At 42.6% G+C, this 15,413-nt stretch overlaps 1 protein-coding gene across 1 annotated transcript in view; it reads right to left on the bottom strand.

The window, feature by feature from the left end:
* Nucleotides 1-15,413, bottom strand: part of SLX4IP (SLX4 interacting protein) — a 137,928-nt gene that overhangs the window by 61,612 nt on the left and 60,903 nt on the right. Inside the window, exons 4-5 of the mRNA XM_063444022.1 lie at nucleotides 4,851-4,940; nucleotides 1,900-2,023 (exon numbers count right to left, since the gene is read on the bottom strand). Of these exons, the coding sequence (XP_063300092.1) occupies nucleotides 1,900-2,023; nucleotides 4,851-4,940 (214 nt within the window). The remainder of the gene's footprint in view (nucleotides 1-1,899; nucleotides 2,024-4,850; nucleotides 4,941-15,413) is intronic.

Raw genomic sequence — 15,413 nt, 5'->3', positions numbered from 1 at the left:
GCCTAGGGAGTAAGAAGGTGGCCAGCCTAGGAAGTAAGAAGGTGGCCGGCCTAGGGAGCAAGGAGGCGGCCAGCATAGGGAGTAAGAAGGTGGCCGGCCTAGGGAGCAAGGAGGCGGCCAGCTTAGGGAGCAAGAAGGTGGCCGGCCAAGGGAGCAAGAAGGCAGCCGGCCTAGGGAGTAAGAAGGTGGCCAGCCTAGGAAGTAAGAAGGTGGCCGGCCTAGGGAGCAAGGAGGCGGCCAGCATAGGGAGTAAGAAGGTGGCCGGCCTAGGGAGCAAGGAGGCGGCCAGCTTAGGGAGCAAGAAGGTGGCCGGCCAAGGGAGCAAGGAGGCAGCCGGCCTAGGGAGCAAGGAGGCAGCCGGCCTAGGGAGCAAGGAGGCAGCCGGCCTAGGGAGCAAGGAGGCAGCCGGCCTAGGGAGCAAGGAGGCAGCCGGCCTAGGGAGTAAGAAGGTGGCCGGCCTAGGGAGCAAGGAGGCGGAAAGCATAGGGAGTAAGAAGGTGGCCGGCCTAGGGAGCAAGAAGGTGGCCAGCCTAGGGAGCAAGAAGGTGGCCGGCCTAGGGAGCAAGAAGGCGGCCGGCCTAGGGAGCAAGGAGGTGGCCGGCCAAGGGAGCAAGGAGGCAGCCGGCCTAGGGAGTAAGAAGGTGGCCAGCCTAGGGAGTAAGAAGGTGGCTGGCCTAGGGAGTAAGAAGGTGGCCGGCCTAGGGAGCAAGAAGGTGGCCAGCCTAGGGAGTAAGAAGGTGGCCGGCCTAGGGAGTAAGAAGGTGGCCGGCCTAGGGAGTAAGAAGGTGGCCGGCCTAGGGAGTAAGAAGGTGGCCGGCCTAGGGAGTAAGAAGGTGGCCGGCCTAGGGAGCAAGGAGGCGGAAAGCATAGGGAGTAGGAATGTGGCCAGCCTAGGGAGTAAGAAGGTGGCCGGCCTAGGGAGCAAGGAGGCGGCCAGCATAGGGAGTAAGAAGGCGGCCGGCCCACGGAACAGTAAGCAGGAGGGAAGAGTAATCTTATTGCAGTTCTTGCTCTGTTCCCTCACAAGGGAGCAGAGCTAGAAGAGGAAAGCATTGGGAGGATATTATTATGTGCTGCAAAATGCCACGCTGGGCCAATCAGCATTTCCTGGGAATCACCTCTTGTGGCCGTCTGAGTAACTGTCACTAGAGGTAGTATTAGGCAGCAATGTAAACACATAGACAGGATATAGACACCAAAACCACTACAGTAAGCTGTAGTTTTAATGGTGTCTATAGTTTCTCTTTAAGAATTGTATTTTTGTAGTTAAAAATGAATGTTAGCTTTAAAAAAAAAAAAAACTGACTCTTTTTTTTAGCTGGCTCCTAGATTCCAAGCAAATTTGTCAAGCCCTGTTTCACAAACTACTTTCAACTTATTGTAGCCATTACAGATGGCATTCAACCTATAACAAAGACAGCAGGGGTAGCACTACCATAATCCTCAGCAAGAGCTAACTAGGGAAATTCTTGGTCAAGAAACCTAGATGTTTGCATTTCAACACCCATAGTACATCAGAAAACATTACTGGATCATGTATGTAGAAATTATGTGTCCAGAAACAAATGGTGCATATTGAAGCTGTAGATTGGATATATTCACATATTTACAGTCCAACAAACTGCTTCAGCTCCACAAGACACAATTTAGAAGTCTCTCAAATGCCAAAAAAAAAAGGAAAAGAAATGTAAATATATCTTATTGGCTTAGTATCTGCCATCCTTTGGGTGTTTAGTTAACTTGCAAATTTAAAACCATAAACAATATTGTCGAAATAAAATGATTTAGTTATAAAGAGCCGATTACAGACCTGCGTTGCAAATTCTTTTATTTGTTAAAATGTGACTAACATGCGTGATCTCATTATAATAAAAGGTCAATGTAATATTGTGTGCTTACCTTTTAAAAACAATGGATTAGACTGCGTGTATTCCTTGGACTTTAACGGAGCCTGCTGTTTGTGGGTTTCAATGTGCTGCCTCACTCTTGATTCAATAGTATCTTTCAATAACACACAGATTTCCTGAAAGGCACATAAATCAAACAATTTGTATATGTTATACTAGGCATTTACGCAAAACGCAGCAACTACAGGATATGTAGACTGAACTTTGAACTGCAGCAACACATGTCACTATATAATGGAGCAATTTATATGGAATAACGTCCATACAGAAACCAAATAGGATATATATATGAAGATGAGTGCACTCTGGAGACTGTAGAAGTAAAGTAGAAATGCTTTTATTTAGCACAAATAAACATCAACGTTTCAGTCCAATCAATGTGGAGGTTGTTACCTTAGTGTTATGTCTGAAGCTGTAAAGGAGCACCCCAAACACCATGACAACTAAATCCCAGTAGTGGTTACGGTGCTTGAAGCATTCTAGTAAATTGATACCGACAATTAGCACATTGAAAGAAATGCTACCAAAGAATGTTCTGCAAAACAGACAATCACAACCTGGGATTTTATGTACTTATTTAGCTTCCACCAGCATTCACCATTACCTACTTTAACTGTTACAGTCATTCATTTGTCCAAATCAAAAATGTAAGAGGTACAGGCAGTTCAAAGTGGTCCTGTCATTTCTAAGTACCGTATTTATCGGCGTATAACACGCACAGGCGTATAACACGCACCTCATTTTTAGAAAGAAATTCCAGGAAATTTCCCCCCTCATCCCATAGTATTCCCCCCCCTCATCCCATAGTATTCCCCCCTCATCCCATAGTGTCCCCCCTTTCCATAGTATTCTCCCCCCTTTCCATAGTATTCTCCCCCCTCCCATAGTATTCCCCCCTCCTCCCATAGTATTCCCCCCCTCCTCCCATAGTATTCTCCCCCCTCCCCTCCCATAGTATTCTCCCCCCCTCCCCTCCCATAGTATTCTCCCCCCCTCCCCTCCCATAGTATATAGTATTCTCCCCCCTCCCCTCCCATAGTATTCTCCCCCCCCCTCCCCTCGTATTCTCCCCCCCCTCCCCTCCCATAGTATTCTCCCCCCCTCCCCTCCCATAGTATTCTCCCCCCCTCCCCTCCCATAGTATTCTCCCCCCCTCCCCTCCCATAGTATTCTCCCCCCCTCCCCTCCCATAGTATTCTCCCCTCTCCCCTCCCATAGTATTCTCCCCCCTCCCCTCCCATAGTGTACTTTCCTCCCCCTCCCCTCCCATAGTGTACTTTCCTCCTCCTCCCCTCCCATAGTGTACTTCCCCTCCTCCCCTCCCATAGTGTACTTTCCTCCCCCTCCCCTCCCATAGTGTACTTTCCTCCCCCTCCCCTCCCATAGTGTACTTTCCTCCCCCTCCCCTCCCCTCCCATAGTGTACTTTCCTCCCCTCCCATAATTACTTACCTGTCCTGAAGCGTGGGCCGGCTTCACACCGTGCACCGCGGAACAGGAACTTTAATTTAAGGTTCCGGTTTCCGGCGGGACTGAAAGGAAGTGTGCACACTATTGTGCACACTTCCTTTCAGTCCCGCCGGAAACCGGAACCTTAAATTAAAGTTCCTGTACCGCGGTGCGCGCTGTGAAGCCGGCCCACGCTTCAGGACAGGTAAGTAATTATGGAATATCGGCGTATAACACGCACCCACGATTTTTCCCCTATTTTCAGGGGAAAAAAGTGCGTGTTATACGCCGATAAATACGGTATATCATAAAGATAAAATCTATATGCAATACTCATATACTGAGTGTTTTGAAAAGTTATTAAAATTTCATGCAATCAAATGATTTCATAAGATAATGTGAGGGCCAAGTTAAAGGAACACTATAGCATTAGGAATAGTAACTGGTGTGGGAGGGTTGTAAAGGTGAGCTTTACTTACCTTTCTGTCCTGCCTCTACACCTCTTTAGCTAATATTCAAAGTGCAGATAACCTCAGCCAATCCAATGTTTCCCCATAGGGAAACATTGGGAGGGTAGGGTGCATGTGCCAATCAAATGGTCTGTATGGCATTAGTGCCTCTAGTGGCTGTCAGTGTGGGTATGTTAACCCTGCAATGAAAACATTGCCGTTCCTTCAAAATGGTAATGTTTTACATGACAGGGTTGGAACTAAAGTGAGATGGCACCCAGATCACTTTATTGAGATGAAGTGGTCTTGGTACCTACAGTGTCCTTTTAAGTTCCACAAGTTCATAGAAAGCAGAGCTTCAGATTTCGTCTTGCAGGACTGTCCACAGGCCTCAGAGCTGTACATGCACGACAGTATAAGAGTGACTTGGACTACTAGAGGAACTCAAGACAGACCCTTGCAATGAAGATGCCAGCATCTGTGAGGGAGAGTTCCAAGTGAGTATACATCTGGCTCTACCCTGGGGGGCAGCACATCAAGCGGGAATGTCAACTTCAGGGGGTTTTGCTAAATCAGCAGAAAGTGAAAGTAGCTTTAGTGATAAACAAAATAAAGGTCAGTATTCAGATGAGGTTTTTACAGAGTAAACTGATATACTACTACTAAAAAAATAGCATAAAAATATCAACTCTTAATTTAAAGAAAATATATAAACAATTACAAAAAAGTCAAGGTAAAATACCACAGCAATTCCAAACAGCACATTCAAAATGACTATGTTATTACAGTGTTATTATAAAGGCCGTACTACATTCAAATAATATACTCTTATGAGAAAACCAGAAATGAAAAAAGGAATTAAATTAAATGAAGGAGAGCAGAACACATGCCGTATGGATAATAGTCCCATAGGAGCGTTTAAAGGTAGGTTATAACTCACAGTAGTCTCATCATAACAATGAAAAGAAGATCTGAGCAAATCAGGCCAGTCCAATTTCTTCCCTGCAGCTAAAGGCTTTTGAAGTTAGAAATGTTTTTTGTCGTACCTCTTTCTCTTGGACAGAAAACCAGCTGGTGTCTTTACTGGTGCCTTGAGGCAAAACATGAAGATCCAGTAGAACAGCGAAGTTCCCACACTGCAAAACAAAGGATGAAACCTTTAGGATGTTGTAAGGCACATGTACAGCAGACAAATAAAGGCAACCACCATCCAGAATCGGCCTAAGCTTCAACTCAAAAGAAACACATCAAATTACATGATTACTTGACCCACTGCTGGAGGCGATAGACCATTTGTTTCACATCCTTTCAGACCCTTGCTGGAACTTTTCAATTTAGCTCATAAAATTAAGGTTAATAACACCATGATAAACGAATTAGGATGAAACGCTGTGTACGTTTCTAAAATAAACAAATAATCACGAGAGGAGGAAAAAAAAACCACAAAACATTTAATTGCACTTAAAATAAACAGCACCTCATAACATTCAGAAATTTTCAACTTCCCTATAAGATTCCTGACCAGGAGATGTTTAATTATATTAGAATTAAAAGTTGTTGTTTTTTTTAAATCAGCAATGTTTAATGGCAAATTACCAAGCCCGTTAGAAATGCTAAACAATATTTTTGAACAGAGAAAGGACTCAAAATTATTGTCAAAATGTATCAAATTGATGACGGAGTCTAAAGTAAAAAAATGCTGTAAAGCCAAAGAAAAAATAGGCTAGAGACCTAAAAATTCAGATAGATACAAAGGATTGGTTTACTGCTACTCAAATGATATATCCTTCAGTACACTGTCTTAATATAATGGAGACCCGATATAAAATAACTAACAGATGGTATATAACACCTTGGAAACAAATGAAGATGTACCCCCAGGATAATTATACATGTTGGAGATGTGATCATAATAGGGAAGACTAAATACATATCTGGTGGGAATGCCCAACAATTAAAAGAGGTTGGGATGCAATATTTCTTATGATTAATAATTTACTTAATTTGAAACAGATATGGACAGCAGATATGGCCCTTCTTCATCTAAACCTGCCAATGCTTCCTAAAAATAAAAAAATAGCTCTTAATTCACATTCTGATGGCCTTTAAAGGCTCCACTGCAAAGAAATTGGAAAACTGACAAAGTAGACATGTGGCCACAAATAAGAGAAAGACCGTTATTTCAATGCAGAATGGAACGTGCAATTGCTTCAAATTCATGCATTAAGTATAAAAAATATAATATATGGGATAATTGGATAGCAGTCCTTAATAATCAAACAAGGGACTTATGAAACCTTAAAAAGGGGGAAAAACTGTAATAGTATCAATTAAATATCCTTCATTTTCCATTGTTGTTGTTTTAGCCAGGATGTAGATTACTCTTTATAGGTGAAAGTTTGAGTAATTATTTGGATTTAATCAACAAGACACTTTTATATTGTATGCTACAAATTGGCAAGAGTGTTAGTTCAATCCAGAAAGGAACGTGTAATGGTTTCTAATTTTTGTACTAACTATAAGAAATGTAACATATGGGACATTTAGATAATAGTCCTTAATAAACAAATAAGGGAGTTTTGAGACCCAGAGAGAGGGAAGGAGAGGAAAGAAAAAGGAGAAAAAAAAGAAAAAAAAAGAAAAAACCTGATCAGTACCTGAAGTGGATATCAATTCAAATGATTGCTTATTTTGTGTATCTGCCCCTGGCCAAATTAAAGAAATAATGCGTGCACGCTCCCAAAGTAATTCACACCAGACACAAGTTTCAGGTTAATGAAAAATTTGAAGAATGTTTATTCAGAGGGGGTGCATGCCCCTTATAAAGCAAAATTACATCATATGTTTTGTCAGAGATAACATGGAATAATACATCAATAATTGGTTAAGGGTTAAGTGGTTGATTTATTGCTCTTCCTACCGGGTGTGATGTCACTGGCATCTTGCAGGTCTCCCCCAGATTCCAGCGCCATCTTGTTAGTGAGGGTGTTAGTCGATGACAAAAGGGAAACTCCCTGGCCCTAGCGGCCATTTTAGGTAAATCACATATGAATTGATAAATGCTGATTAGAAATATATAATGTAAATAGACATTTTACTAACTAAAATTAGGGTAATATTTCATGTACACAACAGTATCAATTAAATATTCCCTAGTTTACAATGCTACTTCAGCTAAGATTTAGAGTTGTTTGTCTATGTGAAAGTTTGTCTAACTATTTGGAATTAATTAATAAGATAATTTTATATTGACATTGTCATTGTCATATCTATGTTTAATAGGAAAATTAATAAAAATAATAAAAAAATAAAATAAACAGCACAAATCACTACAAATGTAGAAACAGATTCACAATAAGAGTTGGCAATTCCTGTATTATGGGTAAGAATTTAATGTTACCGTTAACAATAGTATTTAGACATCTAAAATATGTATGCATTAACAATTCAGATTCAACGTTATTGTCATTGTACCATGTACGAACAAGGGCAATGAAACATAGTTGGCCTCTGAGCAGATATGCAGCAGTAATTTAAAATACTATTTCAAAAAAGATGTACCCCCACTGTAAGCTGTACAGTAATACTTGATACAACATTCCTTAATACTTAAAACTACAATCCTACTACATTACTACCAATTTAAAGCCTAAGAAAACCTTGACATTATAATAGTGCCCCCAAATAAAATCCAAAACACAACTTATACCCCAATCTAAGTAAACATTAAATATACTCTGAATAGGCAACTGCACACAACCCGACTCCGTACGGCGCTAGTTGAGAAAGCAAACATACATTTCCAAGAGACGTTCTAACTCATTTATAGTATTACTGTTTCGTGTTTTTTGTTTGTTTTTTCTATTTAAAAAAAAAAGTCACCAGACCAATTCTGAGTACTTTTCTGTTACATAAAATTAGTTGTGAAGGCAGCTGAGACACAACTTATAGAAAAATATGTATTAATAAAAAAATAAAACAAGAAGTGCTTCCTTCTGTTTCACAGAGTTTTTTAAATGAGCAAAGGGTTTGGGTTTGGATGACTCGAATAAGATCTCCAGGAATTCAGGAATGAGCTTTCAAACAAGAAGATATCTATCTTTGAGGGATGTCATTGATGGTATAGTATCACGTGCCAAAATAAAAAACACTGTAATCAAGCACTAAAACGTGTATAGTTAGAGTGGTCCTACATATTAGAGTGGAGTCTAGCTGGTGTGTTCTCCTCCCACCTAATATTCAAGCACAATGATAATGTCGGATCCAAACACGAAAAAGAGAATCTGGACTCTGGAATCATACAGGCTAAATGTTATTTATTAGAATACCATTAGAATCCTGTGTTTGTACCTGGCATTATCGATACAGTATCACGTGACAAGATATCTCCATCAGAAGTTATGTCGTTTCTATACTACCATGGCAAATGTTTCATTATTTCTATGCCTCCTGGCTGTAAATGCGAATTTAAAGAAAATAGGAGGTCAAGAGTAATTATGTCAGTGCCAGAAAATCTTTAAATCTTTGTGGTTTTTATAATTCATATGTATGTGAAGTTGTTGAAGGTAGAGAACAGGGAAATGAGATGAATGGTCATGACAAGAATTGAGTAAAAGAGCATATTGAGTCCTCTCAATACTGCCCCAGGATATGTGCCCTCTGATAACTGAGCTACACTATAGACTAGTATAGTATTAGTTGTTTTTTTTTTTTAATCAGAGCGTGCCGAGGTTTCTGCTTAAACGAGCTTACATCTTAAGAGGAGTAAAATGACACAATAGGTAGGTTTTGTGCTAGTTTTTATATTTGAATTTGCAAGACGTGCTATGTAAATTAAATTGACTCATGTCGTGCTGTATATACAAATATGACATTACTGAAGAAATGCTCAAATTTACATCTGCTCGTACTGCATTTCTCTGTATATGCCGGAATTTCCACATGGGTCACTGGACCCCGGAGACAGGACCCAGAGGACTCCTAAAGGTAGGAGCCACAAGCAATAAAATTGATTTGTGAGTGTGTGTCTGAAAGTGTGTCTGTCAGTAAGTGTGTGTGTGTGTGTCAGTAAGTATGTGTGTCTGTCAGTAAGTGTGTTTGTGTCTGTCAGGGCCGTCTTTCCGCATGGGCACGCTGGGCAGTTGCCCAGGGGCCCCACAGGCATGGAGGCCCCACCACGATGCCCAGCGTGCCCGGCCGACAGGGGAGATCCTTTTTATGGTTTTATGGCCGTGGGCCGTGGTGAGGGAGATCTCCCTTCGATCAAAGGTAAGAAGAAGGCACACCCTTCATAGACATAGAGACTTTATTTAATGTATAGTAGTATTATTTTTTTTTTTTTTTAAATTGCTACTTGCACCCATCAAACTCTGCAACACACACATCACTCCACACACACACAAACACATATACTGCAACCAGTGGCGTACACACAACCCATGGGGCCCCGATGCAAAAACTGATCCGTGGGCCCCCCCGTGCGCGCGCTTACGCTGCGTGGGCTGGGGCTGCAACACATGGCGGCGGGCACCTGGTCGCAGGGCTGCGACCGCGGTATGTACGCCAGTGCATGCATAAACACATACACTTAAAGGACCACTACAGACACCCAGATCATATCAGCTCAATGAAGTGGTCTGGGTGCCAGGTCCCTCTAGTTTTAACCCTGCAGCTTAAAACATAACAGTTTCAGAGAAACTGCTATGTTTCACTAAGGGTTAATCCAGCCTCTAGTGGCTCTCTCATTGACAGCCGCTAGAGGAGCTTCTGCGATTCTCACTGTGAAAATCACAGTGAGGAGACGCTGAACGTCCATATGAAAGCATTGAGTAATTCTTTCCTATGGGCGGTTTGAATGTGCGCATTCGGAGCTGAGAGGCGGATAAGGGCGGAGAGATCCCCAGCGCCAAGGGAGTCCGGCGCTGAAGAAAGGTAAGTGCTTAAGACACACACACTCTCATGAACAGACGCACACATTTACTGACAGACACACACTCAGTGACAGACAGACACACACTCACTAACAGACACACACAAACACACACAGTAACACACTCGCTGACACACTAACACACACACACTCTAACACTAACACTAGCACACACACACACACTAACACACACACTCACTAACATACACTCACACACATTCACTAACACGTTTTTTTGTTTTTTTTATTTAATCCCCCCAGCCTCCTTACCTGTGAGAGAGCTGAGGGGATTCCCTGGGGTCCAGTGGTGTCACCCGGCTGGCTGGTCCTGCGGGCGCGTGAGGGAGCACTCTACCTGGCTGAGTGCTTCCTCTTCAGCTCCCTCGTGCGCCGCGTAGGGATGCCGGCGCCAGAAGATGACGTCAACTTCCGGCTCCGGTATCTGTGCGGTGCGCGAGGGAGCTCAAGATGAAGCACTCAGCCAGGGAGAGTGCTCCCTCGCGTGCCCGCAGGACCAGCCAGCCGGGTGACAGCAGGACAAGCCTCGGGAGAAGAGGCTGGCCCAGTGGGTACATACCTGGGTCGCAGGGCGGCTGGGCCACCTGGTGGGTCGGGTCCGGTCGCAGTCGCGACCCCTGCGACCCCGGTATGTACGCCACTGACTGCAACCCTCACTGCAGTATGTGTGCATTCAGAAGTCGGTGTGTGAATGTATTCAGCAGTCAGTGTGTGAATGTATTCAGCAGTCTGTTTGTATGTATTGTATAGATGTATTGCATTTGTTGGAGGTACTAATAAATATAAGCTTAATTGTATCTATAATTTACATTTTTATTCCTGTGACTTGTGTCTATTAATAAGTGTGTCACCGAGTGTGTATCTGTCAGTGTTTATTGAATGTGTATCTGTCAGTGTGTGTCAGCGAGTGTGTCTGTCAAGTAAGTGGTTGTCTGTCAGTGAATGTGTGTGTCTGCCTGTCTGTGTGTGTGTGTGTCTGCCTGTCTGTGAGTGTGTGTCTGCCTGTCAGTGAGTGTGTGTCTGCCTGTCAGTGAGAGTGTGTCTGCCTGTCAGTGAGAGTGTGTCTGCCTGTCAGTGAGAGTGTGTCTGCCTGTCAGTGAGAGTGTGTCTGCCTGTCAGTGAGAGTGTGTCTGCCTGTCAGTGAGAGTGTGTCTGCCTGTCAGTGAGAGTGTGTCTGCCTGTCAGTGAGAGTGTGTCTGCCTGTCAGTGAGAGTGTGTCTGCCTGTCAGTGAGAGTGTGTCTGCCTGTCAGTGAGAGTGTGTCTGCCTGTCAGTGAGAGTGTGTCTGCCTGTCAGTGAGAGTGTGTCTGCCTGTCAGTGAGTGTGTGTCTGCCTGTCAGTGAGTGTGTGTCTGCCTGTCAGTGAGAGTGTGTCTGCCTGTCAGTGAGAGTGTGTCTGCCTGTCAGTGAGAGTGTGTCTGCCTGTCAGTGAGAGTGTGTCTGTCAGGGTTTGTGTGTGTGTTATTGAGAGTGAGTGCCAGTGTGTCTGTCAGCAGGGCCAGCCTTTGGGCTGTGCAAGCTGTGCGGATACGCAGGGTGCCATGACAACAGAGGCGCCCGGTGGCCAACACAGCTCACAAGTTTGGGACACCAGCATATTTAATTTAAACGATTCCCTGGTGGTCCACTGGTGCGCACCAGCAGTAGGTGCCTTAGATCATATCCTCACCCTTGTGGTTCCGGTGCTCAGTTAGTGAGTCAGAGCACAGGCTCAGAGATTCTCAGCCTGTGCTCTAACAACATTAAAAAAGTCAGAGCGGCAAAGGAGTGAGTATGGCAAAGAGCTACTGATTAGCATAACATCAATATCATAATATCAATATAACCAGGAAAAGGTGGGCATGAACGTGAGCTGATTCAGTGGTGCAGTGGGCCACTTGACTGGATTTGCCCCCCAGGCTTGAGTCTGCCAGCCCTCTCCTGGACAGGATCTAGAAAATTCAGGCCAAAATAGTAAAAATATGGGTGAGAGCTTCTACTATATTACATTTTGGTTTAAATTTAGCAAAGCAGGTTTTCAGTTCAGCATAATGTAGTATTTAGTGAATAAATCCCTAGCAGACAAAAATTTGAGAAATTGAATTCACCCATTATTTAGTAGAATACTGGACATAATATAAGACATACAATTTATGTTTTGGTTTTTTCACTTGTTTGGTAAATAGGTGTCCGGGGGGGGAAAAAAATAAACAAACTTTTGGTCTATTACTGGTAACTATGCAATTAAAGTCGAGGAATGCAGTCTTTTGATTGGGCCGGTTTAAAAAATGATTAATGAATGGTAAAGTTCTATAAGATCCCCCGCGGATTGTGTGCACTTTCATCCAAAACCAACTTTAACCCTATCCTATCGGTGTAAAATGCATCAGAAATAGTTTTTTTTATTTGCTACACTGCTGATCTATCTACAATTTCTCTAAGTAGCGGCAGTTGGTGAATCCCTCTCACTAACGGTGAAATTTAGTAGTCGATAAACAGCGGCTACTCGCCAACAGTAGTGATGGATACGTCAGAAAGAGGCAGCAGCATGGTAAAAAAACTGCCCAATATTGACACTATAAGACTCTATACCTGAAATCAACTAACCTACAGAAACACACACTGCAGTGTCCCCATCGGACCCCATACGCTATTGATACGTTTGTCATCTATTGTCCTCATTAACGCACTTGGCTGTCTGTAACCTCCAACTTGTAATATTATCAAAGAGCCTAATAAAGGAACCAGTTTAATTTTTTTGAGGGTGGTGGGCACATAGCATTCGGATATCTGGCCTATGGAGCTCCATATTTTGAGAATAACAAGTAACTCATGAGTTAGGCATGGTTAAATTGATACATTTCAAGACTTCGTTGGCATTACCAGTTGTAAAATAGTCTGTTAATTTCGGATTAGGATCTCCCTAAAAACAGCCACAAAGTACTGACCAAACGTCACACAGCGTTATCAATCGGTTTCCAAAACTGGGGTATAAATCAACCCCCCGCCTCATTCTTCTCTAAGAAATTCATTATCTTCAATGTGTATTTGTTTATGAAAAAGTAAAAGTTCGTCCAAAGAATTCCCCAAAAAACCTCAAAGACCCCACAAGTGGCAGTGCTGTTTTAAGTGATGCAAACATATATATGTTCATAGGTTTTTTTTTATATAAATAGGAAGAATGAAACGTCATTGAAGCTGTGAAACAGTCCATTGCTATGGTGTCATTGCCCACTATTGGAAATCAAGAAAGCATGTTAATTGACAGGACAGAAAAAAAACCTGCAAATTGCATGACTGAGTAACGTAGACGGCATATTTGCCTGTTACGTGAATTTAAGAACAAAATTATTTACGTATTTTGTTGACATGGCAGCATAATTGCAACAGTAAATCTAAACCGTAAAAAATATCCCGGTGCACATCGTCTTAAAATCCAAAAAAGAAAAAAAAAAAAAAAAAAGAAAAAAAAACTACTCTCCAGCACTCATATAGCAATAATGGTGTTTAACATCAATTATATTTATACCTGGCACCGTCCCAAAATTCTACAGCGTTGCTAGCATACAAAGGAAACAACACGGAACACTGACCTTTTCTCCATAAATTGACATGAGTTTATGGTCACACAACCATTAAAAAAAAAAAAGAAAAAAAATAGAGAAAGATTTTAAAGGGACTCTATCGTCACCATAACAACTACAGCTTGTTGAATTTGTTCTGGTGAGTAGAATCATTACCTTTCAGAGAAAATGCAGTGTTTACATTACAGCCTAGTGATCACTTCACTGGCCACTCCTCAGATGGCTGTTAGAGATCCTTCCTGGGTCATGGCTGCCTAAAATGCATCCAAACATTCAGACACTGAACTTTCCTCATAGAGATTCATTGATTCAATGAACCTCTATGAGGAGATGCTGATTGGCCAGGGCTGTGTTTGAATCATGCTGGCTCTGCCCCTGATCTGCCTCTTTGTCAGTCTCAGCCAATCCTATGGGGAAGCATTGTGATTGGATCAGGCTACCACTTCTAATGATGTCAGCAAACTGCTTGTTTTTCTGAGGCAGACAGGGCAGAGCCAGCAGTTTCAGGCTTGAATACAGTAAGATTTTTACTATATTTATGGAGGCATGAGGGGCCCAGGGGAGCTAGATGGTGGTGTTAACACTATAGGGTCAGGAATACATTTTTGTGTTCCTGACCCTATAGTGATCCTTTAAAGCTCAGATGTGTGTCAAAACGCTCTCATCAATGATGTATATGTAGGTTCGGGTATTAACAGTATTTATCTAGTTTACACAGATTTTCACTTAAAGTGCCAATGAAAAACTTTTTTTTTGTTTGTTTTTTTACAATACAGGCATAATGTGGAAGGGCGTAATGCCCCTACCACCATATAAAGATGCGGTAAACTTTTTCCATTGAGCCCAGATGCCCAAGAGAGAGGTAGAAATTGGCAAGACTGCATGGTTTAAATGGAAAGTTTCCAGGTCCGCTAGTCCATTTTGGAGCTGAAACTCCTTTCCGATACATTATGGAGATAATGTGCAAACAAGGTCTGTTATTAATATTTCGATGAGTGCATGTAATTTCATCATGAAAAGACATGAATGAAACTACTCAAAAACCTAGATAAATTTTACATTTACTACAAAGTAGCTTGATAAATGATGCTACTCACATTTGCTGTATGGGCCTCATCTAATTATATGAGATAGCAAATAAAATATATTTACTCCAGGCCACACACTGGAAAAGCCCAAACTGCCTGACAAATTTTATTATTTTTGTGCTCAGTCCTGTATTCATAGGGCATAGACAGCCTCCCTTGCCTAGCTGAGCATCATGGAAATGTAATCCGTAACGCGAAGAGTTAAAAGTACTTTTGGCACGAACATTTGAGGGGCATATCTCTGTATGTACCCGATGCCCCAGATGGGTTCTATGTACCGGATGACCCATAGGCAGTGACCCCCTGTACAGTGACAGATGGAGGTCAGGTTCACAAGCTTTTATATATACTATTTTCATAAAAAAAAAATGAAATACTGCAGGGCTCGACAAATCCCAGGCGCCAGGTCGCCGTGGCGACTAAGATTTTTGTCCTGGCATCTGTGATTTGTTGGCCTATTCAGCCCCCGAGGTGGCCGGCTGTCTATTAGCGGAGGCGGGCGGCCAGCAGGCTCATAAAGAGCATGGGCGTGCGTGTGGTCAGTTGGTTGGCCGGCCAGATAGCTCAGTAAGAGCGTGGGTGGACGGCCTTGCGAGTGAAAGCGTACTTTGTCCTATGGAGGTTGCCTACGCCTGACCAGCTTTGACCAGTGGAGGAACAAAATGTGCTCCTTTTCCGGTAGTCAGAGCAATTTCCCCACAATTCTCACCTTTCCTCCGTGATCTTGCGATTCTTCCTGTCAGTATCCCCGAACGTCCTGTCACTTAGACAGAAAGCCGGCGAAACTACTGAATTTCGTCCTAACAGAATGAGAACAGTTTGTTCATTCATGTTAAGATGCAATTTGGAACATTGTTTGTATCGGAATTTCATTCTAATGAATAAAACTTCGATCCTATTCGTGCCGCGGCTGTATCTTGCAGCCGCTTAGTAGATAACTTCCTAATTCCCACGGTATTAGGGAACTATCTACCAAAAAGCTGAAATACCTAAATTGGTCTTTCAGCCAACTT

The sequence above is a fragment of the Pelobates fuscus genome, chromosome 2 (assembly GCF_036172605.1).
Source record: "Pelobates fuscus isolate aPelFus1 chromosome 2, aPelFus1.pri, whole genome shotgun sequence".
NCBI classification, from domain to species: Eukaryota; Metazoa; Chordata; class Amphibia; order Anura; family Pelobatidae; genus Pelobates; species Pelobates fuscus.
The sequence above is the reverse complement of the archived record's forward strand: the minus strand, read 5'-3'. Positions and strand labels throughout refer to the sequence as shown.